At 46.4% G+C, this 23,524-nt stretch overlaps 1 protein-coding gene and 1 non-coding gene across 2 annotated transcripts in view; one reads left to right on the plus strand and one right to left on the minus strand.

The window, feature by feature from the left end:
- Positions 1-294: 294 nt before the first annotated feature.
- The window catches only part of LOC120024825 (genetic suppressor element 1-like), a 31,483-nt gene continuing 8,253 nt past the window's right edge, over positions 295-23,524 (minus strand). Inside the window, exons 5-15 of the mRNA XM_038969150.1 lie at positions 18,006-18,185; positions 16,227-16,594; positions 15,718-16,048; positions 14,350-14,978; positions 13,910-14,022; positions 13,564-13,831; positions 12,555-12,668; positions 11,948-12,310; positions 4,088-4,432; positions 3,175-3,278; positions 295-2,763 (exon numbers count right to left, since the gene is read on the minus strand). Coding sequence (XP_038825078.1) covers positions 2,623-2,763; positions 3,175-3,278; positions 4,088-4,432; positions 11,948-12,310; positions 12,555-12,668; positions 13,564-13,831; positions 13,910-14,022; positions 14,350-14,978; positions 15,718-16,048; positions 16,227-16,594; positions 18,006-18,185 — 2,956 coding nt within the window. The 3' untranslated portion in view covers positions 295-2,622. The remainder of the gene's footprint in view (positions 2,764-3,174; positions 3,279-4,087; positions 4,433-11,947; positions 12,311-12,554; positions 12,669-13,563; positions 13,832-13,909; positions 14,023-14,349; positions 14,979-15,717; positions 16,049-16,226; positions 16,595-18,005; positions 18,186-23,524) is intronic.
- trnaa-ugc lies at positions 8,301-8,376 on the plus strand. Its single transcript has one exon. It is a non-coding gene; the product is annotated as a tRNA-Ala (tRNA).

Below are 23,524 nucleotides of genomic sequence, written 5' to 3' on the forward strand. Positions count from 1 at the left end.
ATTATGTCCAGTAATCACAGATAATTAAGTTTTGACATAAGAGTGATTTGATGATTTCACTATATTTTCTCTTGTCAGTTTTTGCCTGCCTCATAATAAACAGATGGTAAATCCAATGTAGTAGAAACACTTAATTGATAACCCCCATCTCTATCAGACATGTGTGACTTCAGTCTCACTGTTAAACACACATCAGAGTTCGAATTTTACTCAGATACTGAAAAAGGATGCAGTGAACCTGCAGGAAGATATGGTGCCAAGAGAAGACTAAACTATTCAAGTACATTTTTGAAATATTTTCTTTTATTTTTTTGTCTGAAATTACAGCAATATATTCATAAATACCTAATTACTACATTCAACAAATAATATATTACATTACAATTAATTCAAACAAGTACATTTTAAAATCAGAGTTTCACAGCATCTAGAGTCTAGACATCCTCCATAGAGTAAGGGGGCTATTGCGTGTGCGTGCGTGGTAGAGTAAGGAGGCTCTGGGGAAGGGCCTAACGTCCTCCCGCTAACTCATTGGCTGCTTAACTCAGTGGTAGCGCTTGCTGTCTGATTGACAAGTGGTGCTCCTATCGTAGCTCTGCTCTGGTCTGTAAACATGGTTCCGCCTCCCTAACTGGGTGTTCCTTTGAGAGCTCACCAGGAGTGGAACAAAGAGGGATGTAGGGACCAGACCTGCAGCCACCCTCCCCTCCCTGCCATCTCACATCCACAGCATCAGACTGGAGTTCAAACAGAACCCGTTTAGGACTACATACTCAGCCTTGTCAACTCTGACTGACAGCACTACAATACCCACGCTGCATTGCGATCTATGCTGCCGGAGGTCCTCCTGCAAGGCTAAAAGGCCAGACACTCCCACAGAAGGAAGGTAGGGGAATAGAGAGACTGGGGAACAGGGGTACTGAGGCACAGGAGACAGCTATGGCCAGCAGCAAGGTGGACTGATGTAGGCATGAAAACACACACTATAGATGCACAGTGCAGAGCAGGACAAGGATTCATATACTTGGCAAAAGAGAACCTTTCATTGACTTTGGATTTGAAGGCCCTCAAGTGAAAAACAATTGTCCATTAACCAATTGTTGGCAAGGGATTTGACATTATGATAAGTGGGATCAATGTAGTAATATAATATGTTTAGAAGTGGGATGGTCATTTAAATTCAGGGAGTTAGTTTAATTACTCTATTTGGAGGTTTAAAAAAGTCGCATGATATTTTGTGCGAGGGAGGGCTACTTTTTGGCACTATTTCCTTTTATGGCAAACACAAAGGAGAAGAATCTTGACGTGGTATTGTCTGCATTGTTCCCTCCTCTCTGTGGGTTCAGTGATATGAATGTCTCATCATAATGTGTGTTGTGCCCCTCGTGCTTAATGATAAGGTCCAGAGAGACGGGTCTAGTTATCAGTTAACAGTTCTACTAAGGGCTCATCCCTGGACTAGAGCTGAAGGGGGGAAAAGGAGAGAGAGAAAGTAAAGGATGACATTGTAACTGTAGCTGTCACTCACTCTTTCCCATGGGTAACTACTCACACAGGGAGAGTGGTAAAACATGCTGTTCCTGACAGGAGGGGTTCTGTGTGGGGCTGGTGTTCTGGCGGAGTGCATGGATCTGGGAGGCCTGTGGGGCCTGGAGTTAGGTCTTACCCCCATCTCAGTGAGCCTTACGGGGCCTGGAGGCCAGGGGAGGGAGGGCTGTGGCTGGAGCTCAGGCTGCTGCTATGGCAGAACACATGGCTGGGTCAAAGGGGGAGAGGAGAGGAATGGAGCATGTTCTCTCTCTCCTTTTCTCCTTCAATCTACACCCCCGAACAGGGCAGTCCTGAACAGCAGCAGAACAAACACTAAAAGCAAAGCTTTCTGTTTCAACCAAAAAAGCATGAACATATAAAAAAATGACAGGCTTATTTTCTTCTTCTTAATAGAACAATGATTAAAGTAATAAAAACATACAAAATTATTTTTAGTCTTAATATTATTTACAATACAAGGCTGAAGCACCTTTTAAATTCTTATTCTCATCTCGAAATAAAACATTTCCTTTATTCATTCCAAAATGTGCATTTTGTAAGTTCTTCCCTAATTTGAACAGTTCTTTGTCGTAACACAGTACCACCAGGTAGTTCTTCAGGTCTTTCTCTTTAAGTGCATTTCAAGTTTGAAAGCTGGCCTGACCTGCCGCCAGGAGAGATGCTGGGAGGTTCAGTCCTGTCCGATTGGCCAGAGGTAGGGCATTGGATTGGTGGTAGATGGCGCTCTGTCACGTGACCACACCCATTCTAGGGCTGAGCTGCTCTCCGGTTGCAGGATTGTCTGTGTGGGCGTGGCTGTGAGGTGAGCCCAGGATGGGGCTGGGACTGCAATGTAAGAGAGTAACTGGTGCCTGCTGAAGAGAATGGTGTGAGTGTGTTCTTCTGTATGTTTGTGTGTGTGTTGACCATGCCGTCCTAGAGCTTTGCCCCGTGTGTGACGTGCCCGTTGCTCCCTCTGACCCCAGGGTTAGCACAGACCACTGGCTGGTGGCACCGTCCCTGGCAGGCTGGCGGCAGCCCCATCCATCTATCAATGAATCCATGAATCCATCCCTCTCTCCTGTGGAGCTGTCACCTGGGGGGGTAACCCTTGTAGTGCCCTCCCCTGGCCCAGTGGGGCTGCGGCAGCGTCAGACACTTCCTGAAGTGCTCCAACTCGGCCTGTAACTTCTCCCTCTCCACCGCCAACTTCTGTCTCTGAGACATCAACTCCTTTAAACAGAGAAGGAGGGGGGGGGGGAAGAGAGAGAGAGGAGAGAGAGGAGAGAGAGGAGAGAGAGCGAGAGAGAGAGAGAGGGGAGTAGAGTCAATAAAACCATATTAACAAAAATGTAACAACACCATAAAGAGAAAGTAACAAAAACGCAGCACAAGTATACACACACACACACACACACACACACACACACACACACACACACACACACACACACACACACACACACACACACACACACACACACACACACACACACATTTGCTTAGAATTCTGTGGCATTATTTAATAATATTTTACAGTATGAAGAATACAATTGAACATAGCTGATTAAAATAGAAACTATATTTCCTCCAAACGATTTGAAAGAAGCTCAGTGATGATAGATGTAGCAGACAGGGTCTTACCCCCATGCTGTGGGAGAGCTGCTCTGCTGTCAGGCTCAGGTTGTAGTGCTGGTTCTCCAGTCTCCGACACTGGCTCTGCAGCACCTGGCGCTCCACACCTTGCTCTGAAGGAGGGAGGGAGGACCGAAGGCGGGGGAAGAGAAGGGGGGGAGAGGAGAAGGAGGAGAAGGAGAGGAGGGAGGCAGAGGAGGAGAGGGAGAGAGGAAGGAGAAGAGAATAACAGTGAGCCTGAGGGGATATGACCTGGGTTCTCATTAGCATCCACGCTAACACTCCCTACCTGTCTCTCCCCATGTACCAATAACCAGAGAGCAGCAGACAGCTAGAGCTACAGCAGACCATACTGCCTCAGGCAAGCAGCACACAACTCACTACACAAGACTCATTACAGATAGTGTATGTATGTTTGACTGTTTACATCCTATTTGTTGGACCAACAGAGTAGTAGAAAAAGATAAATACCACCCTCTAGTGTTGGGAATACGCTACAACTACTCATAACCAAAAAGTCATAAATGTCCATTGGTCTCTAGATTTCAACCATACATGAACGATTCCAAAATCAAGGACATTAGTCATTAAAGGTCCAATGCAGCCAGTTAAGTACCTTATTGTGATTGTTTTCAATTAAAATGGTCAAAAAAAGAAGAAAAAAAAGCTTCTTAGCAAATAGCAATTTCTCAAGCAAGAATTTGACTAGGAGTGTCTGGTAGTGCTCTAAGTGGGAAGGGGAAAACTGAAAACTATATTTTATTGGCAGAGAGGTTTGGAGCTCTCTTTCTTATTGGTCTATTAACTAATTCACTGCCAGGCAGGACAAAACTTCACCCCACTAAAACAGCCCCCCAAAAAAATAATAACGTTTTGACTGCACTGGGCCTTTAAATAAACAGAAAAGTGACTGACTGCTTACCTTCAATGTATTCCTGATAGGCTTCAAAGATCGCTTCAATCCCCTGCCACCTGGGTACTGGGGCCTCCTCTTCCTCCTCTTCCTCGTCTTCTTCTGAGTCCTCTGGTGCAGACTGCTCCTCCCTCGCTCCTGGGGGCTCTCGGTGGGGGTGCGGGGGGCAGTGCTGCCCATTGGGCTGGGGGTGCGGGTGTGAGTGCGGGTGTTGGATGGAGTGTGCGTGCGGGTGTGTGTGAGGGTGTGTGTGTGGCGGGGGCGGCCGGCTGGGGGTGCTCTGCAGCTCTGGAATGTTGTAGTGCACGGAGGAGTCCTGGAGGTGAGAGGGCACTGAGATCACTGTGGCTCCACCTTGAGAGAGAGAGGGGGGGGGGGGGGGGGGTAGAGAGAAAGGGAGAGAAAGGGATATTTATATTTATTTAACCATTATTTAACTTAGCAAGTCAGTTAAGAACAAATTCTTATTTACAATGACGGCCTACACCAGCCAAACCCAGACAACGCTGGGCCAATTGTGCGCCGCCCTATAGGACTCCCAATCACAGCCAGATGTGATACAGGATGGATTCGAACCAGGGACTGTAGTGATGCCTCTTGCACTGAGATACAGTGTCTTAGACCGCTGCGCCGCTCGGGAGCCCAAGATATTACATTAACACATCATCACTGTTATTACTTGGGTTGTTCCACAAATAGAGAACATTTTGCGCCCCTTTGATATTTAAAGGAGAAATTGTGCACCAATACTGAATTGTATAAGCCTGTTATACTCAATGAAGTGCCCTTTAATATTGACCACATGGGAAATTCAATAAATCAGATTTTTCTTTTGAATAAAAATTTGCTAAGGTGCCAAACTTCAGAACATGTCCTTTGCATGTTTTTAAAGGTCCAATGCAGCAGTTTTTATCTACATTTCAAACAATTTCTGGGTAAAAATTAAGGATCGTACTGTGATTGTTTTCAATTAAAATGGTCAAAAATAAACCAAAATAGCCTTTTAGCAACGAGCAATTTCTCAAGCAAGAATTTTGCTATGACTGTCTGGGAGTGGTCAAAGTAGGGCAGGGAAAACTAAAAACTAGTAGTTATTCTCTTTCTTATTGGTTTATTAACAAATGTACCGCCTGGTGATGTCACCAGGCAGGCCAAAACTCCAATCACCAAACAGTCTTACACTAAAAGGGAATTATCATAATTTTCACAATTTCACAGTATTATCTCAAACTCATAGTGTGGAAATATTTATAAAACACAGGAATATCATGTTTCTGACTGTATTGGGTCTTTAACCCAAAGTTCTTCAAGTTTATTACCATCATTGTTAGCCCTAGTTATGTTCTTGTTTGACAAAATAATTTCTGAAGATTAATATTCATTTAATTTAGTGAACTTTTTTTTTAATATGGTGAAACTATTCCTTTTTAAATATGTTTTTCAAAATAAACATTGAACAAATAATAGTCAAATCATCGTGTAAAAGCAGGTGAGTTGGGTCTATGCTTTTTGGCTGGAAAACCGTGCGAGTCAAGCAAAACAAGTCACCACTGTTACCCATTGATAGATGATAGAGATGATAGAGACCTTAGTGCTGCCTTTGATACCATCGATCACCACATTCTTTTGGAGAGGTTGGAAACCCAAATTGGTCTACACGGACAAGTTCTGGCCTGGTTTAGATCTTATCTGTCGGAAAGATATCAGTTTGTCTCTGTGAATGGTTTGTCCTCTGACAAATCAACTGTACATTTCGGTGTTCCTCAAGGTTCCGTTTTAGGACCACTATTGTTTTCACTATATATTTTACCTCTTGGGGATGTCATTCGAAAACATAATGTTAACTTTCACTGCTATGCGGATGACACACAGCTGTACATTTCAATGAAACATGGTGAAGCCCCAAAATTGCCCTCGCTAGAAGCCTGTGTTTCAGACATAAGGAAGTGGATGGCTGCAAACATTCTACTTTTAAACTCGGACAAAACAGAGATGCTTGTTCTAGGTCCCAAGAAACAAAGAGATCTTCTATTGAATCTGACAATTAATCTTGATGGTTGTAAAGTCGTCTCAAATAAAACTGTGAAGGACCTCGGCGTTACTCTGGACCCTGATCTCTCTTTTGACGAACATATCAAGACTGTTTCAAGGACAGCTTTTTTACATCTACGTAACATAGCAAAAATCAGAAACTTTCTGTCCAAAAATGATGCAGAAAAATTAATCCATGCTTTTGTTACTTCTAGGTTAGACTACTGCAATGCTCTACTTTCCGGCTACCCGGATAAAGCACTAAATAAACTTCAGTTAGTGCTAAATACGGCTGCTAGAATCCTGACTAGAACCCCAAAAATGTTATCATATTACTCCAGTGCTAGCCTCCCTACACTGCCTTCCTGTTAAGGCAAGGGCTGATTTCAAGGTTTTACTGCTAACCTACAAAGCATTACATGGGCTTGCTCCTACCTATCTTTCCGATTTGGTCCTGCCGTACATACCTACACGTACGCTACGGTCACAAGACGCAGGCCTCCTAATTGTCCCTAGAATTTCTAAGCAAACAGCTGGAGGCAGGGCTTTCTCCTATATAGTTCCATTTTAATGGAATGGTCTGCCTACCCATGTGAGAGACGCAGACTCGGTCTCAACTTTTAAGTCTTTACCGAAGACTCATCTCCTCAGTGGGTTATATGATTGAGTGTAGTCTGGCCCAGGAGTGTGAAGGTGAACGGAAAGCCTCTAGAGCAACGAACCGCCCTTGCTGTCACTGCCTGGCCGGTTCCCCTCTCTCCACTGGGATTCTCTGCCTCTAACCCTATTACAGGGGCTGAGTCACTGGCTTACTGGTGCTCTTTCATTCCGTCCCTAGGAGGGGTGCATCACTTGAGTGGGTTGAGTCACTGACGTGATCTTCCTGTCTGGGTTGGCGCCCCCCCCCCCCTTGGGTTGTGCCGTGGCGGAGATCTTTGTGGGCTATACTCGGCCTTGTCTCAGGATGGTAAGTTGGTGGTTGAAGATATCCCTCTAGTGGTGTGGGGGCTGTGCTTTGGCAAAGTGGGTGGGGTTATATCCTTCCTGTTTGGCCCTGTCCGGGGGTATCATCGGATGGGGCCACAGTGTCTCCTGACCCCTCCTGTCTCAGCCTCCAGTATTTATGCTGCAGTAGTTTATGTGTCGGTTGGCTAGGGTCAGTTTGTTATATCTGGAGTACTTCTCCTGTCTTATCGGTGTCCTGTGTGAATTTAAGTATGCTCTCTCTAATTCTCTTTTTCTTTCTCTCGGAGGACCTGAGCCCTAGGACCATGCCTCAGGACTACCTGGCATGATGACTCCTTGCTGTCCCCAGTCCACATGGCCGTGCTGCTGCTCCAGTTTCAACTGTTCTGCCTGCGGCTATGGAACCCTGACCTGTTCACCGGACGTGCTACCTGTCCCAGACTTGCTGTTTTCAACTCTCTAGAGACAGCAGGAGCGGTAGAGATACTCTTAATGATCGGCTATGAAAAGCCAACTGACATTTACTCCTGAGGTGCTGACTTGCTGCACCCTCGACAACTACTGTGATTATTATTATTTGACCATGCTGGTCATTTATGAACATTTGAACATCTTGGCCATGTTCTGTTATAATCTCCACCCGGCACAGCCAGAAGAGGACTGGCCACCCCTCATAGCCTGGTTCCTCTCTAGGTTTCTTCCTAGGTTTTGGCCTTTCTAGGGAGTTTTTCCTAGCCACCGTGCTTCTACACCTGCATTGCTTGCTGTTTGGGGTTTTAGGCTGGGTTTCTGTACAGCACTTTGTAAATACATTTGATTTGATAGATAGGCGAGACATTTTTTAACAATACATTTTTGGGGGGGAAACTTGCATTCAATTGCCCATCCCTGTTGCACAGAACAAGCTTCCATTCCCTCTGTCACGAGGGGATTTATGGCTGATTTAACCTCTAACACCTCCCAAACCCGGATCCGGGAGCACCCCCATCAGTAGAAAAGCTACTAGCATAGCGTCACAAGTAAATACTAGCATCTAAATATCATTAAATCACAAGTCCAAGACACCAGATGAAAGATACACATCTTGTGAATCCAGCCATCATTTCTGATTTTTAAAATGTTTTACAGGGAAGACACAATATGTAAATCTATTAGCTAACCACGTTAGCAAAAGACACCACTTTTTTTACTCCACCAGTTTTTTACTCCAAGGCAGCACTACCATGGCCCCGTGTGGCTCAGTTGGTAGAGCATGGCGCTTGCAACGCCAGGGTTGTGGGTTCGATTCCCACGGGGGGCCAGTACAAAAAAAGTATGAATGTATGTACTTGTAAGTTGCTCTGGATAAGAGCGTCTGCTAAATGACTTAAATGTAAATGTAGCTATCACAAATTCGACCAAATAAAGATATAAATAGCCACTAACCAAGAAACAACTTCATCAGATGACAGTCTGATAACATATTTATTGTATAGCATATGTTTTGTTAGAAAAATGTGCATATTTCAGGTATAAATCATAGTTTACCATTGCAGCCACCATCACAACTCTCACCAAAGCGACTAGAATAACTACAGAGAGCAACGTGTATTACCTAATTACTCATCATAAAACATTTCTTAAAAATACACAGCGTACAGCAATTGAAAGACACAGATCTTGTGAATCCAGACAATATTTCAGATTTTCTAAGTGTTTTACAGCGAAAACACAATATAGCGTTATATTAGCATACCACAATAGCAAACATCACAACAGCATTGATTCAAGCCAAACATAGCGATTACGTATAAACCACCAAAATAAATTAATTTTTTCACTAACCTTCTCAGAATTCTTCAGATGACAGTCCTATAACATCATATTACACAATGCATATAGAGTTTGTTCGAAAATGTGCATATTTAGCGGCACAAATCGTGGTTATACAATGAGAAAAGTAGTCAAGCTGCAAAGAAAATGTCAGGAGAAATCTTGGGAAAGGCACCTATTCTAATCGAAAACTATTCATAAACTTGACAAAAAAATACAAGTTGGACAGCAAATGAAAGATAAATTAGTTCTTAATGCAATCGCTGGGTTAGATTTTTAAAATGAACGTTACTGCGCAATACAGCGTGCGCTAAAGCGAGACCGCCCCATAATTCATGGCGGAATTATTATTTAACATTTGTCAACATAAGTACGAATTAACAGCATAAAGACTGCTTACTATTAGCTGAGCTTCCATCAGAATCTTGGGCAAGGTGTCCTTTCTCCAGAACAATCGTCTTTGGGTTGAAAGATGTCCTCTTGTCCGGTCGAAATAGCCGCTAATGTTAGCCACCAACTGGAGAGGTGTCCACCTCGTGAAAGCGCATGACAAAGAAATCCCAGAAAATCGCAATAAACTGCTATAAGTCGGTTTAAATTAACTACCTTATGATGTCTTTAACACCTATAACGAATAAAAACATGACCGGAGATATAGAACTACTAAAACGAAAGCGTTTGCAGGACGCCATTGTGATGTCTTCTTGCGCCAGGCGCACCGTTGAAAAGGACGGTACTTCCGTTCCACGGTCTTATATAAGGTCCCAGATTGCGCAATCCACTCCATTCAAATTCTCCCCGCTTACTGACATCTAGAGGAAGACGTATGCAGTGCATGTAGCCCGATGGCTTACATGGGGACTTATAAACTGACCTCAGAACAGGGACCTCGATTTCTGAAATCTCACTCCCTGACAGGAAATGTGCTGCAGAATGAGTTCTGTTTCACTCAGAGAAATAATTCAAACGGTTTTAGAAACTAGAGATTGTTTTCTATCCAATAGTAATAATAATATGCATATTGTACGAGCAAGAATTGAGTACGAGGCAGTTTAATTTGGGAACTCATTTTTACAAAGTCGAAATGGCGCCCCCATAGGCTCAAGAAGTTTTAAGATGAAAACCTCAACCCTGTTACAGTCAACCCTGTTACTTTAATGGCAATACATTGGCACTTACGATAGTATTTTTTTTTTTTTTAATTTAACCCCTTGCGATGAGAAAACACTATGAATCCTGCACAACCTTAATGGTCAGGTTTAGGATCTATTTTGGTTTCAACTGGTTTCTTCACTGACATTTTCAACCTCTCCCTGACCGAGTCTGTAATACCAACATGCTTCAAGCAGACCACCATAGTCCCTGTGCCCAAGAACACCAAGGTAACCTGCCTAAATGACTATCGCCCCGTAGCACTCACATCAGTAGCCATGAAGTGCTTGAAAGGCTGGTCATGGCTCACATCAACACCATCATCCCAGAAACCCTAGACCCACTCCAATTTGCATACCGCCCCAACAGATCCACAGATGATGCAATCTCTATTGCACTCCACACTGCCCTTTCCCACCTGGTCAAAAGGAACACCTACGTGAGAATGCTATTCATTGACTTCAGCTTAGCGTTCAACACCATAGTACCCTCAAAGCTCATCACTAAGCTAAGGACCCTGGGACTAAACAGGGTAGGGTAGGCAACAACACATCTGCCGCACTGATCCTCAACACCAGTGCCCCTCAAGGGTGCATGCTTAGTCTCTCCTGTATTCCCTGTTCACCCATGACTGCGTGGGCAAGCATGACTCCAACACCATCATTAAGTTTGCAGATGACACAACAGTGGTAGGCCTGATCACCGTCAACAATGAGACAGCCTATAGGGAGGAGGTCAGAGACCTAGCAGTGTGGTGCCAGGACAACAACATCTCCCTCAACATAATCAAGACAAAGGAGATGATCATGGACAACAGGAAAATCTAATCTAATCAAATTGACCCTACAGTGAAATGCTTACTTACAAGCCCTTAACCAACAATACCGTTTTAAGAAAAATAAGTGTTAGGTAAAAAATAGAAAATAAAAGTAACAAATAATTAAACAACAGCAGTAAAATAACAAGCGAGGCTAAATACAGGGGCTACCGGTACAGAGTCAATGTTCAGGTGCACCGGTTAATCGAGGTATTATGTACATGTAGGTAGAGTTAAAGTGACTATGCATAGATTATAAACAGAGAGCAGCAGCAGCATAAAAGAGGGTGGGGGCAATGCAAATAGTCTGGGTAGCCATTTGATTAACTGTTCAGCAGGCTTATGGCTTGGGGGTAGAAGCTGTTAAGAAGCCTTTTGGACCTAGACTCGGCACTCCGGTACCGCTTGCCGTGCGGTAGCAGTGAGAACAGTCTATGACTAGGGTGGCTGGAGTCTCCCTGCCATCCAGGACCTCTACACCAGGCGGTGTCAGAGGAAGGCCCTAAAAATTGTCAAAGACTCCAGCCACCCTAGTCATAGACTGTTCTCTCTGTTACCGCACGGCAAGAGGTACGGGAGTGCCAAGTCTAGGTCCAAAAGGCTCCGTAACAGCTTCTACCACCAAGCTATAAGACTGCTGAACAGTTAAGAAAATTGCTATTTGCATTTACCCCCGTTTTTTTTACAATGCTGCTACTCGCTGTTTATTATCTATTATCTATACATAGTCACTTTACCCCTACCTACATGTACACATTACCTCAATTACCTCGACTAACCTGTACCCCAGCACATTGACTCAGTAGCGGTACCCCCTGTGTATACCCTCGTTATTGTTACTTTATTGCGTTACTTTCTTTTTACTTTAGTTTATTTAGTAAATCTTTTCTTAACTCTTATTTTTCTTAAAACTGCATTTTTGGTTGAGGGCTTGAAAGTAAGCATTTCACGGTAAGATCTACACCTGTTTTATTCGGCGCATGTGACAAATACAATTTGATTTGATCTGGAGATTCACAGTATAAGCTGATCCTAGATCTGTGCCTGAGGGTAACTTGCACCTGGAGTATGAACGAGAGCTGCTGTGGTACCTTTGTGCTTCTGCAGGGCCTTCTGTGTGGACTGGAGGACAGACTCGTGGAACTGCTGGGCAAACTCTTCAGCAGTAAAGCTCTCCCAGGGCTTGGTCCGGCCGTTCAGGCTGGGGGGAGCGTCTTTAGGCTGCATGGGGGGCCGCAGGCTATTCAGCAGGCTGGATGACGAGGTCCTCTTGGAGGGGGGGCCCTCAGGGAGCCCACGGGTCTTTTCCGGGTAGGGGAGTGGAGGAGGGGGGTCCTTTGGTCTCAGTGCGTCAGAGGAGGAGGGGGGTTTAGACTGCCCCAGGAGTCCGCCGGGGGAGGAGGGACTGACACTGAGTGGCTCATCTGATTCGCTGGAAAGCGTTGAGGCAGGATCTGTCGGGACAGGCGGATGTCACAGTCAATGAATTGAGATACATTCCCACCCAGAATCATATAAATATACTGTATCAAGACATCAGCAGGCAATCAATCATTTGAACCACAACCCATAACATTACTGCCTGTAACATTACTACAGAGATGTCTCTCACACACCTGTCTGATAGATTAAGCACAAACAGCAGGGAAAGAATGAGGGTGTGTGTTTGTTTGTGTTTGTGCGTGCGTGCGCGCTTACCTGAGTTCTGTGCTTGGGGGGTCTTACATAGGGGTTGAGGGGCATGTCTGATGGTATCCAAGGTTACGCTCTTTTGTTTAATGGCCTGAAGCAATTCTACCACTGTCTCATTATCTGGCAGAGAGAGAGGTATATATATAGAGAGAGAGTGGGAGAGCGAGAGAGAGAGAGGGAGAGAGAGAGGGAGAGAGGGAGGGGGAGAGAGAGAGAGAGAGAGAGAGAGAGAGAGAGACAGAGAGAGAGAGAGAGAGAGAGAGAGAGAGAGAGAGAGAGAGAGAGAGAGAGAGAGAGAGAGAGAGAGAGAGAGAGAGAGAGAGAGCATTAACATCTCATCCACGTCTTTGTAATTCCTGCTGCACCTCTGCTGTGAGTGTGTGTGTGTGTGTGTTTGTGTGGGAGGCTGCACACTGCCATCTGCAGGCAGCATGCGGTAAATCCACAGGATTAGCACGGGATCGCCGTAAACCTGCCGCTGCCACAACACGCCTCGCCACAGCAGTGTGTGTGTGTGTTTGTGTGTGTGTGTGTATCTGTTTCTCCTCACAGAAAGTCCAGCTGTCACACTGAAGAGGGAGGCAGTGTAATGTGTAATGCATGCTAGCAACAGTGTGTTTAATATATAACGTATAATTAAGCAATAAGGCACAAGGGCTGTGGTATATGGCCAATATACCAAGGCTAAGAGCTGTTCTTAGGCACAACGCATCTAAACTGGTTACCAATGTAATTAGAACAGTCAAAACAAATGGTCTTACCCGTGGTATACGGTTTGATATACAACGGCTTTCAGCCAATCAGGAATCAGGGCTCGAACCACCCAGTTTATAATGTACAATAGAGATAGTGAAATGTCAGGTGTCTGTCACACTGTGTACATGTCTCCAGAGCACAGTGGACATCATAACCATGTCCATGACAGCTTTAGGGGTAGGGGGTTAGTTGCTCTGTGCAGTGAGGTTGGATGGTGAGTAGGGGTTAGGGTGTAGTGTTTAGGATGTAGGGTACATACCTCTCCTCTGCTGTACAGAGACGTGGGACAGGCTGAACATGGTGAGGAAGCGTTTCTTGTCTTCCAGTTCGGGGGCTCTGTCCATCTCCTCTGGGGTGAAGTGGGTGCTGAGGGGGGCCGGGGGAGGAGGGGTGCGTTTGGACAGCACAGCCGGGGGCGAGGGGCTGCGCTCCCTCAGCATCCTCCTCCTCTTCCTCCTCTTCTGCTGCACCAGGTGGTCGCGTCGTGACACCGTGGTCAGACCAAACACACACAGGAAGTCCACTTTCTACAGGGGGACAGGAAGGTATTATAAAGCCAGGAGATAACAGTGTGTATATAGTGTGTGTGCAGGATAAAACCGTACCTCCGTGGAGTCGTCCAGTTTGAGAGGGGGCTGCCCTGCTACCCTCCTGAGGTGGGCTCTGACCTCCTCCTCATCACTCTCATCATACGAGTCATCAAGCTCGTAGTAGTAACCTGGAATGACCAGAGGAGGCAGTTAGTACTGACTTACACACAACTAACAACTTCAGTACATACTACCACTACACAAACACAACTAACAACTTCAGTACATACTACCACTACACAAACACAACTAACAACTTCAGTACATACTACCACTACACAAACAGAACTTACTGACACTGACACCACAAAAACAGAATCTCTACACAAGTTAGACTTTTAGCTTGGAATGCATTTTCAACATAACACAAAAACTAAACATTGAAACAAAATCAACTAAACTCTAAAAACACACGCCTGAAACAATGGGTTTAGCAGCAGTAGGGTATATTTCACCTTTTTCCCTGGCCTCTCTCCTCCTCCTCTCCTCCAGGTCCAGTTTACTGACAGGCCTACGGTGCTGCTGGAGAAACTCATCGTACATTAGGCCAGACTCAGGCCCCATTCCCTGGCCCAGACTGTGTCCCTGGGCCTGGCTTTGTCTCCCCATCCCTGAGGGCCCCTGAAGGCTCTTCAGGGCCCCGCTGCTCTTCATCCCTCCCCCCAGCTCTCCGTACTGGCTGGGCAGGGACAGCGAGGCCCTCTGCTGGCTGAAGAAGGTCTGGGTGGATTTCTCCAGCTCTGCCAGAAAGGTGCTGGGCTCAGGCAGCCCCGGGGGGCCTCGGAGAGGGGGATGGTACTTCTCCAGGCCCCCGTCCCGGTCCCTTCCCCTCCGGAGCCCATCCTCCAGTTTGGGAGGCAAGCGGCTGAGGTCGTAGTGGCCCAAGCCCGGTGGGTCATGGTGGGTGGTGCGTCGTGAGTCTGAAGCGGTATCGATGAGGGCGGCGGGGTTCCACAGGGTGGTGGGGAGAGGGGGGTGGGGGTGGTCGCGCGACTGGAGGGGTTTGGGGGATATGAGGGGGGGAGGGGCACCCAGGTGGGGGTGGAGGTCACGGCCACCCGGTTCGTGGTGATTTGGTATGGATCTGTGGGAGAGAGAGTGAGAGAGAGAGAGAGAGAGAGAGAGAGAGAGAGAGAGAGAGAGAGAGAGAGAGAGAGAGAGACTGTAATGAGCACTGAGTTGTAACACATGAGTTGTGTTACTCACAACGAGCCATGATGCACACAGTCCTCTGTAATTCATACACCTCAACTCCACAGATACACCTTCTCCCAGATATACACACATATAGGTAGGCACCTCCCTCCCTCTTCTCTCTCTTTCCCTCTCTGTGATGGTCTTATCAGGTCCAGGCAGAGTAGCCCGGAGCATAGTGGAGAGGAAAGGAGAGGAGGATGTGGTCAGAGTACACAGACCTCTTCTCTCCACCTCTACAGCTCTCCACCTCTACAGCTCTCCACCTCTACAGCTCTCCACCTCTACAGCTCTCCACCTCTACAGCTCTCCACCTCTACAGCTCTCCACCCAGCCTGGGTTGCTTTGATCTTTTCAACACACAGGATTCACACAGAGGAATACTGACAGACGGACAAACATGACAGGATGAAACAGAGACAGATTCAACTGACAGACAGACAGACTCAGGATGAGGGAGAGAAAAAGACAATCAGACAGAAATTGGCAGATGGATGGACACAGAACTGTGTGTGTGTATGTGTGTGTGTATGTGTACGTGTATGTGTGTGTGTGTGTGTGTGTGTGTGTGTGTGTGTGTGTGTGTGTATGTGTATGTGTGTGTGTATGTGTGTGTGTGTGTGTCTAACCTGTGTGTGTCTGAGCGTAGCTCTCCTCCCTCCCCAGGTCGTCCCAAGTCCAGGTGTTGCTCTAAGACCTGCTGTCTGAACTCTGACACCTGGTACTGACGATCCTCCTTCTCCTGGCGAAGCATCCGTTGCCGCGCCAACCAGCGCTCTTCCTCATTGGTCCGCTGGAGCATCATGGCGGCGGTGAGCCCCACCCCCACGCCGCCGGGCCCCAGGTAGAGGCCATGGGCGGAGACCAGGCCGGGAACACCGTGATGTGATTGGCTCAGGGAGGAGTGGAGGCCTGGTGGCATTGGCTTAGGAGCTTGGAGGGCGGGCTCTTTGGTTTTGTCTGAGAAGAGAGGGAAAATGTATTTTTATCCTGATTATTGAAGACCTATATCAGTGTGATGTGAACTGTTTTTATTGAGGTGACACAGGTCATGGAAATATTTTCAGTGGTACAATATAAAGATAGGCAGAACTGTGCTTGAGAGTTTTGGAGGACGGTGGGTGGTGTTGTGTCGTACCTGGCCGGTTGAGGGTGAGTCTCTCAGGCTTGGTTCTGTCCTCCTGTCCTCTCATGGCATGGAGCTCAGCCAGGTAGTGACTCTCCATTGCCTTGGACTGTAGCTCCTTCTCTCTCATCACTCTCTCCTTCTGCCTCTCCTTCTGCCTCTCCATCTCCCTCTCTCTCTCTCGCTCCTTCTCTCTCTCCCGCTCCCTCTCCCGCTCACGCTCTCTCTCCCGCTCCAGCTCCTTCTCTCTTTCTCGCTCCCTCTCTCTTTCTCTCTCCCGCTCCTTCTCTCGCTCCGCCTCACGCTCCCTCTCTTTCTCGCGCTCTCGTTCACGCTCGCGCTCCCTCTCTCGCTGTCGGAGCTCATCTTCCATCTGGAGCCTGTAGAAGAGAGACATAGGGAAGAGAGAAGGAGAGAGAGACATAAGAGAAGAGAGAAGGAGAGAGAGACATTAGGGAAGAGAGAAGGAAAGAGAGACATAAGGGAAGAGAGAAGGAGAGAGAGACATAAGGGAAGAGAGACATAAGGGAAGAGAGAAGGAAAGAGAGACATAAGGGAAGAGAGAAGGAAAGAGAGACATAAGGGAAGAGAGAAGGAGAGAGAGACATAAGGGAAGAGAGACATAAGGGAAGAGAGAAGGAAAGAGAGACATAAGGGAAGAGAGAAGGAAAGAGAGACATTAGGGAAGAGAGAAGGAAAGAGAGACATAAGGGAAGAGAGAAGGAGAGAGAGACATAAGGGAAGAGAGACATAAGGGAAGAGAGAAGGAAAGAGAGAAGGAAAGAGAGACATAAGGGAAGAGAGAAGGAGAGAGAGACATAAGGGAATAGAGAAGGAAAGAGAGATATAAGGGAAGAGAGAAGGAAAGAGAGACATAAGGGAAGAGAGAAGGAAAGAGAGACATTAGGGAAGAGAGAAGGAAAGAGAGACATAAGGGAAGAGAAGGAAAGAGAGACATAAGGGAAGAGAGAAGGAAAGAGAGAAGGAAAGAGAGACATAAGGGAAGAGAGAAGGAAAGAGAGACATAAGGGAAGAGAGAAGGAAAGAGAGACATAAGGGAAGAGAGACATAAGGGAAGAGAGAAGGAAAGAGAGACATAAGGGAAGAGAGAAGGAAAGAGAGACATAAGGGAAGAGAGAAGGAGAGAGAGACATAAGGGAATAGAGAAGGAAAGAGAGATATAAGGGAAGAGAGAAGGAAAGAGAGACATAAGGGAAGAGAGAAGGAAAGAGAGACATTAGGGAAGAGAGAAGGAAAGAGAGACATAAGGGAAGAGAGAAGGAAAGAGAGACATAAGGGAAGAGAGAAGGAAAGAGAGAAGGAAAGAGAGACATAAGGGAAGAGAGAAGGAAAGAGAGACATAAGGGAAGAGAAAAGGAGAGAGAGACATAAGGGAAGAGAGAAGGAAAGAGAGACATAAGGGAAGAGAGAAGGAAAGAGAGACATAAGGGAAGAGAGAAGGAAAGAGAGACATAAGGGAAGAGAGAAGGAAAGAGAGACATAAGGGAAGAGAGAAGGAAAGAGAGACATTAGGGAAGAGAGAAGGAAAGAGAGACATTAGGGAAGAGAGAAGGAAAGAGAGAGAAGAGAGAGAAGGAAAGAGAGACATAAGGGAAGAGAGAAGGAAAGAGAGAGAAGAGAGAGAAGGAAAGAGAGAGCATTATTATAGCTGACCATTACAACACTCAGCGAGAAAGACATTGAAAGACTTATTAAAAGATCAAACAGACAATTTCCCATTTGGTGTGTACAGTATATGTGTATGTATGAGTGTGTAGAAGAGGACAGTACCTTTCAGACAGTCTCTCAGACTGCAGAGCGGACAGTGATGCGTGTGTGAGGTCCCCAGGGTAGCGGACCCCCTGCAGGTGCATGTGGACAGCAGAGGGGTGCAGGGGGGGCAGGCCTCCCCCTCCTTGGAGCTGGTAGAACGGTGACCTCAGAGCTGATAGACAGAACGGATCATCCATCCTGAGAAAGAGGGGGGGGGGAGCAACAGAGAGGAGGGAATTGAAAGGAAAGATAGAGAGGGAGAGAGACAAAGAGCGAGAGAGAGAGAGACAGAGCGATGGAGAGGAGGGATTTGAAAGGAAGAGTGAGAGAGAGAATAGAATAGTGAGTGTCCCAGTTAACCAGTGTTTACATCATTAACCTGAGCTGTGTGTCTCCATAGGAGGGGACATTAGAGGGTCAGCCAACCTGTCAAATAACCTCAATCAACCCCACACAGCACACTGCTGACAGCAGCCACACTTCACTCTCTTTGGATGTGTGTGTGTTTGACAGAGAGAGAGAGAGAGAGAGAGAGAGAGAGAGAGAGAGAGAGAGAGAGAGAGAGAGAGAGAGAGAGAGAGAGAGAGAGAGAGAGAGAGAGAGAGAGACAGAGACAGAGAGAGACAGACAGAGAGACAGACAGAGAGAGACAGAGAGACAGAGAGAGAGAGAGAGAGAGAGACAGACAGACAGAGAGAGAGAGACAGACAGACAGAGAGACAGACAGAGAGAGACAGAGAGAGAGAGAGAGAGAGAGAGAGAGAGAGAGAGAGAGAGAGAGAGAGAGAGAGAGAGAGAGAGAGAGAGAGAGAGTTTGAGTTTTAAATAATCTTTATTGGGTCTGGGAGCCCACCACACAATAAATACTCATACAAAACCACAGTTACACATCAATTAAAAACACAACTCCAATTCCTCCTCCACAGTAACTAAACACAACAGCCTCTGAATTCCCCATACACTCATAAACAGATCAATATTGTTGACAAGTTTATAATAGGCAAACTCAACCCTTAGTCTCGCTGCCAACATTCCCTCCAGCATTCCCACCACATCCACAGACCCCTGTCCCTGAATACTGTTCTTTCGGGTCTTCCATATCGCTAATTTTGCTGCCCCTAACACAAAATTAAGCAACACAACGACACCCTTTTGACTGAACCTGTACTTTGGCCCAAATATATACAGTTGGGAAGAGAAAACCTCTCCCAACGTTGAGAACCAGTCAGTGATCAGGTCAATCATCCCGACCAACCTGGGACACAGTAAAAACAGGTGTGCCAGAGTTTCAGACTCTGCACAGAATGAACACCCTTCCCCAACAGTAGGGTCCAGGTGTACCAGATGCATGTTGGTGGCTATAGCTCCATGTATTATCCTCCATTGGAGGTCAGCTGTCCTCTTATCAATCGGCAGTTTATATAATGATCGCCAACAGCCTTTTGGGGAAGCACCTGGACCAAGCACACCCGCCCACCTCGTCGATTTTACCCCTTCCAGGGAAGAGGCATGGGACACCTTTACACATATTCTGTACATGGCCTTCTTTCCCACCTCCTTGAACTCCCCCAGCTCCGGGGTATCGAAGGAAAGCAGCATCCCCACGTCCTCCTCGAATGACCCCGCCACAGCACTAACAATCAGTGCAGGGAACACATAATCCAGTCCCTCCTTCCACCGATCAGAATTGGAAGTGTCAATCACATACTGACGATGAAGCACTCGCAAGGAGTCACAGACCTCAGCGACGACCTTCCTCAGTAGGCGAGATGATCGGATCCCCGCTCTTTCTCCCAGCTCCTCCAACGATCTGCTCCTGCTCTGCATCAGATGACCCAGCTTGGTGCACCCCACACCTAACAGGCATGAACGCAGGCTGGCTGAATCCAGAGCACTGGACTGGATGGCAGTGTTATAAAAAAGAGGCTCTTCTAAAAGCCACATACCTGGTAGCGTGCCGGCCTTACGGGACTTGACAAAAACCCTCCAAGCCTGCATAACAGACTCATAGAATGGAGTCAGGCCAGACAACTCACCCCCCTCCAGCTTTAACAGGAAAATGTGCTTGTCTAAGCCCAAACAGCCTGCTCTCCTCATCAGTGTGTAGGCTGTGTCGACCCAGCTAGATCCGTCACTGTACAACAGTCTCTGGGCTGCTTGAAGCCGGAAAGCCATGATCCTAGAGGAAATGTCTACCAGACCTTGCCCCCCCCTCGTGCAGTGGCAGGTACAGGGCTGCAGCTTTGATCCAGTGTTGTCCAGACCAGAAGAAATTGAAAAGGGTCCTCTGAAGCTCTTGTATCAGACCCTTTGGTGGCTGCAAAATCATTAGTCTGTGCCACAGGGTAGAAGCAGCAAGATTATTAATTACCAGTACCCTTCCCCTATAAGACAACTGGGGTAGCACCCATTTCCATCTTGACAGTCTGGCACACACTTTCTCCACTACACCCTCCCAGTTCTTTTTCTGAAAGACATCAGAGCCTAGAAAAACACCCAAAGTCTTCATCCCATCTCTGCCCCACTGAAGCCCCCCTGGTAACCGTGGAGCGGACCCCGTCTGAAGCTGACCTGCCCACAGCGCTTCACTCTTTCCCCAATTGACTCTAGCTGAGGAGGCCCCCTCATACACCTTTAAAGCGTTTGAGAGAACCTTAACATCCTCAGCCCCTGTAATAAAAATGGTCACGTCATCTGCATACGCAGACAGTGCTATCGTGGGACCCTTCATTACACCTGGCACAGGGAAACCAGTAAGCTTCGGCCTTAAAAAACAAAGCATTGGTTCAATCGCCAGACTATATAACTGCCCTGAAATTGGGCATCCCTGCCTGATGCCCCTTTGGACAGGGATGGAGCAACTCAAACCACCCCCCACCTTCACCATACACGAGGCCCCAGCATACAGTAAATTCATCCAAGACAAAAAAACATCCCCAAACCCAAAGGCTTTCATCGTTTTAAACAAGTACTGGTGGTCCACGCGGTCAAAAGCCTTCTCCTGATCCAAAGAAAGTAAACCCACATTTACATCAGACAGTTTACAAATGTCTAAAACATCTCTTATCAGAAACAAGTTGTCAACAATTGAGCGATCAGGTACACAGTAGGACTGGTCCTTGTGGACCAACAATCCCAGATACTCTTTCCACCTGTTTGAGAGACATTTAGAAACTATTTTGTATTCTGCACACAGCAAAGCAACAGGTCTCCAATTTTTATGAGAGCCAAATCCCCCTTTTTTGGCAACAGTGAAAGCACCGCACGTTGACAGGATACAGGAAGAGAACCCTCATGAAAAGATTCACACACCACTTCATAAAAATCCTCCCCAATAGACCCCCAAAAGTGCTTATAGAACTCAGATGGTAAACCATCAATGCCAGGGGCTCAGCCTGTTGAGAGCTGCATAACTGCTGTGGACAGCTCTTGCAGTGTAATGTCAGAGTCCAATGCGACTCTCTGTTCAGGTCCCAATTGAGGAAGACCGTGTAACAACTGTTCAGTACACAGAGAGTCACAATCCTCCGCCTTATACAGGGCAGAGTAGAAATCCACGGCATGTTGACGCATTTCACTGTCATCCGTGGTCACCTTCCCATCAGAGAGACGAAGGCAGACCATCTGTTTACGTTGTAATGTCGACTGTCCAAGGTTAAAAAAAAAAGCACTAGGAGCATCCATGTCCTTGAGGGAAGCGAAACGAGACCTAATCAAGGCACCTTTCACTCTTTCATGCAGAAACGACCTCAGTTCATGTCTCTTGTCCTGTAAGTTCATGACTAGTCCAGGGTCATTCTGAGTGAGCAGCTTCAATTCAATTGATTTGATGTCCCGTTCAAGGGCCTTGATAGTCTCTTTAACTTCAATTTGAGACAAAGCAGTATACTGTTGACAAAATAATCGTATTTGGGCCTTCCCAACATCCCACCATTGTCTCAAGGACTCAAAATTCCCTTTTGTAACCCTCCATTTTTCCCAAAACAACAAAAACCTTTCACAAATGTTGACATCATGTAACAATTTAACATTAAAATACCAGTAAGGTGATGACCTTCGTAGACAGGACAAGTGAATATCAACAGTAACAATATGATGATCAGAGAAACCCACAGGAGTGATGGCACACCTTCCAACCCTACTACAGTATTGATCAGATACATACAACCTGTCTAACCTTGCTGCACTGACACGACCTTCATTAACTTTTAACCATGTGTACTGCCTAACTTTTGCATTCCTTACTCTCCACACATCAGAAAGCTCAAACTCAGTTAATAAGCCAGACAGGAAAGTGGCTGACCGCAGGTGAGGTTCTTCAGCAGTGCGATCAACAGTAAAATCCACAGTACAGTTCCAGTCCCCCCCTAAAACCATACACCCCTCTTGGTCACACTGTCTTAAGGTTTCTTTTATTTGATCAAACACAACAAGACGCTCTGTACCCTCATTAGGAGCATAGACATTCAAAAAAAAAAAAAAAAAAACCCATAACATCCACCTTGACCAATAAAACCCGACCCTTGACAATCTCTGTTGTAGATATCACAGTCACCCCTAAACCTGAGGAAAACAAGATGGCCACCCCAGCACTGAAATTAGTACCATGACTGAGTATATGCTGCCCCTCCCACCACATTCCCCAGTCAACCTCATTAGCCTCATCACTATGTGTCTCCTGAAGGAAAACTACATTAAGACTTTTCTGTTTTATTTCTTCTAATACCCAAGCACTCTTATTCCTGTCCCTTCCCCCATTAATATTGAGAGAGCCCACCCTTAGTACCTCCATATAGAAAAGAGAAAGGAAAAGCAGAAGATACCACAGAGAAACCAAAGAGAAAAAAGACACCCTATGAAGCATGATCATCATCATTATTTAAATTTTTTCTTATTAACCTGACCACGTTTCCCACCACCTTTTGCTGCTGTGACAGCAGTAACAAATTTCCTCAAGCGAAACCGCTTCTTCTCACTCAACTGGTCTAACCCCACCGTCTTCTGTAACATCACAGATGACCTCACAAACTTATCAACATCAAAATATTCTGCCAATTTGACAGATTTCCCAAAAGTCTGATCCAGAAAACCATTCACCTCCTCTAGATCATAAATTGAGTCCTCACCAGCTGCTGTCATATCAAAAGAGATATCCATATCCTTCTCCTGATCCTCCTCAGCTGAGGCCACAGACCACTGACTCCCCTCTACCACATCCCTTTCAACACTCCCCACTTGCACCCCATCACTCGTACCAGGCATCTCCTCCACTACCTGGGAGCCTAGCTCCACATGAACCCCCTCCTGTACCCCATTACTCATAGTGGGCATCTCCTCCACTACCTGGGAGATTAGCTCCACATGAACCCCCTCCTGTACCCCAGCACTCGTACTGGGCACCTCCTCACCAGTCTGAGGAACTGGCTCTTCAGATCCATCCTTACCTTCTACAACAATATTTTTCTGCTGCATAACATTTCCCTCTAATACAAGTTGCAACTCCGTGCCCTCAACACGGATAACTTGTTCCTCAGCAA

The sequence above is a fragment of the Salvelinus namaycush genome, chromosome 30 (assembly GCF_016432855.1).
Source record: "Salvelinus namaycush isolate Seneca chromosome 30, SaNama_1.0, whole genome shotgun sequence".
NCBI classification, from domain to species: domain Eukaryota; kingdom Metazoa; phylum Chordata; class Actinopteri; order Salmoniformes; family Salmonidae; genus Salvelinus; species Salvelinus namaycush.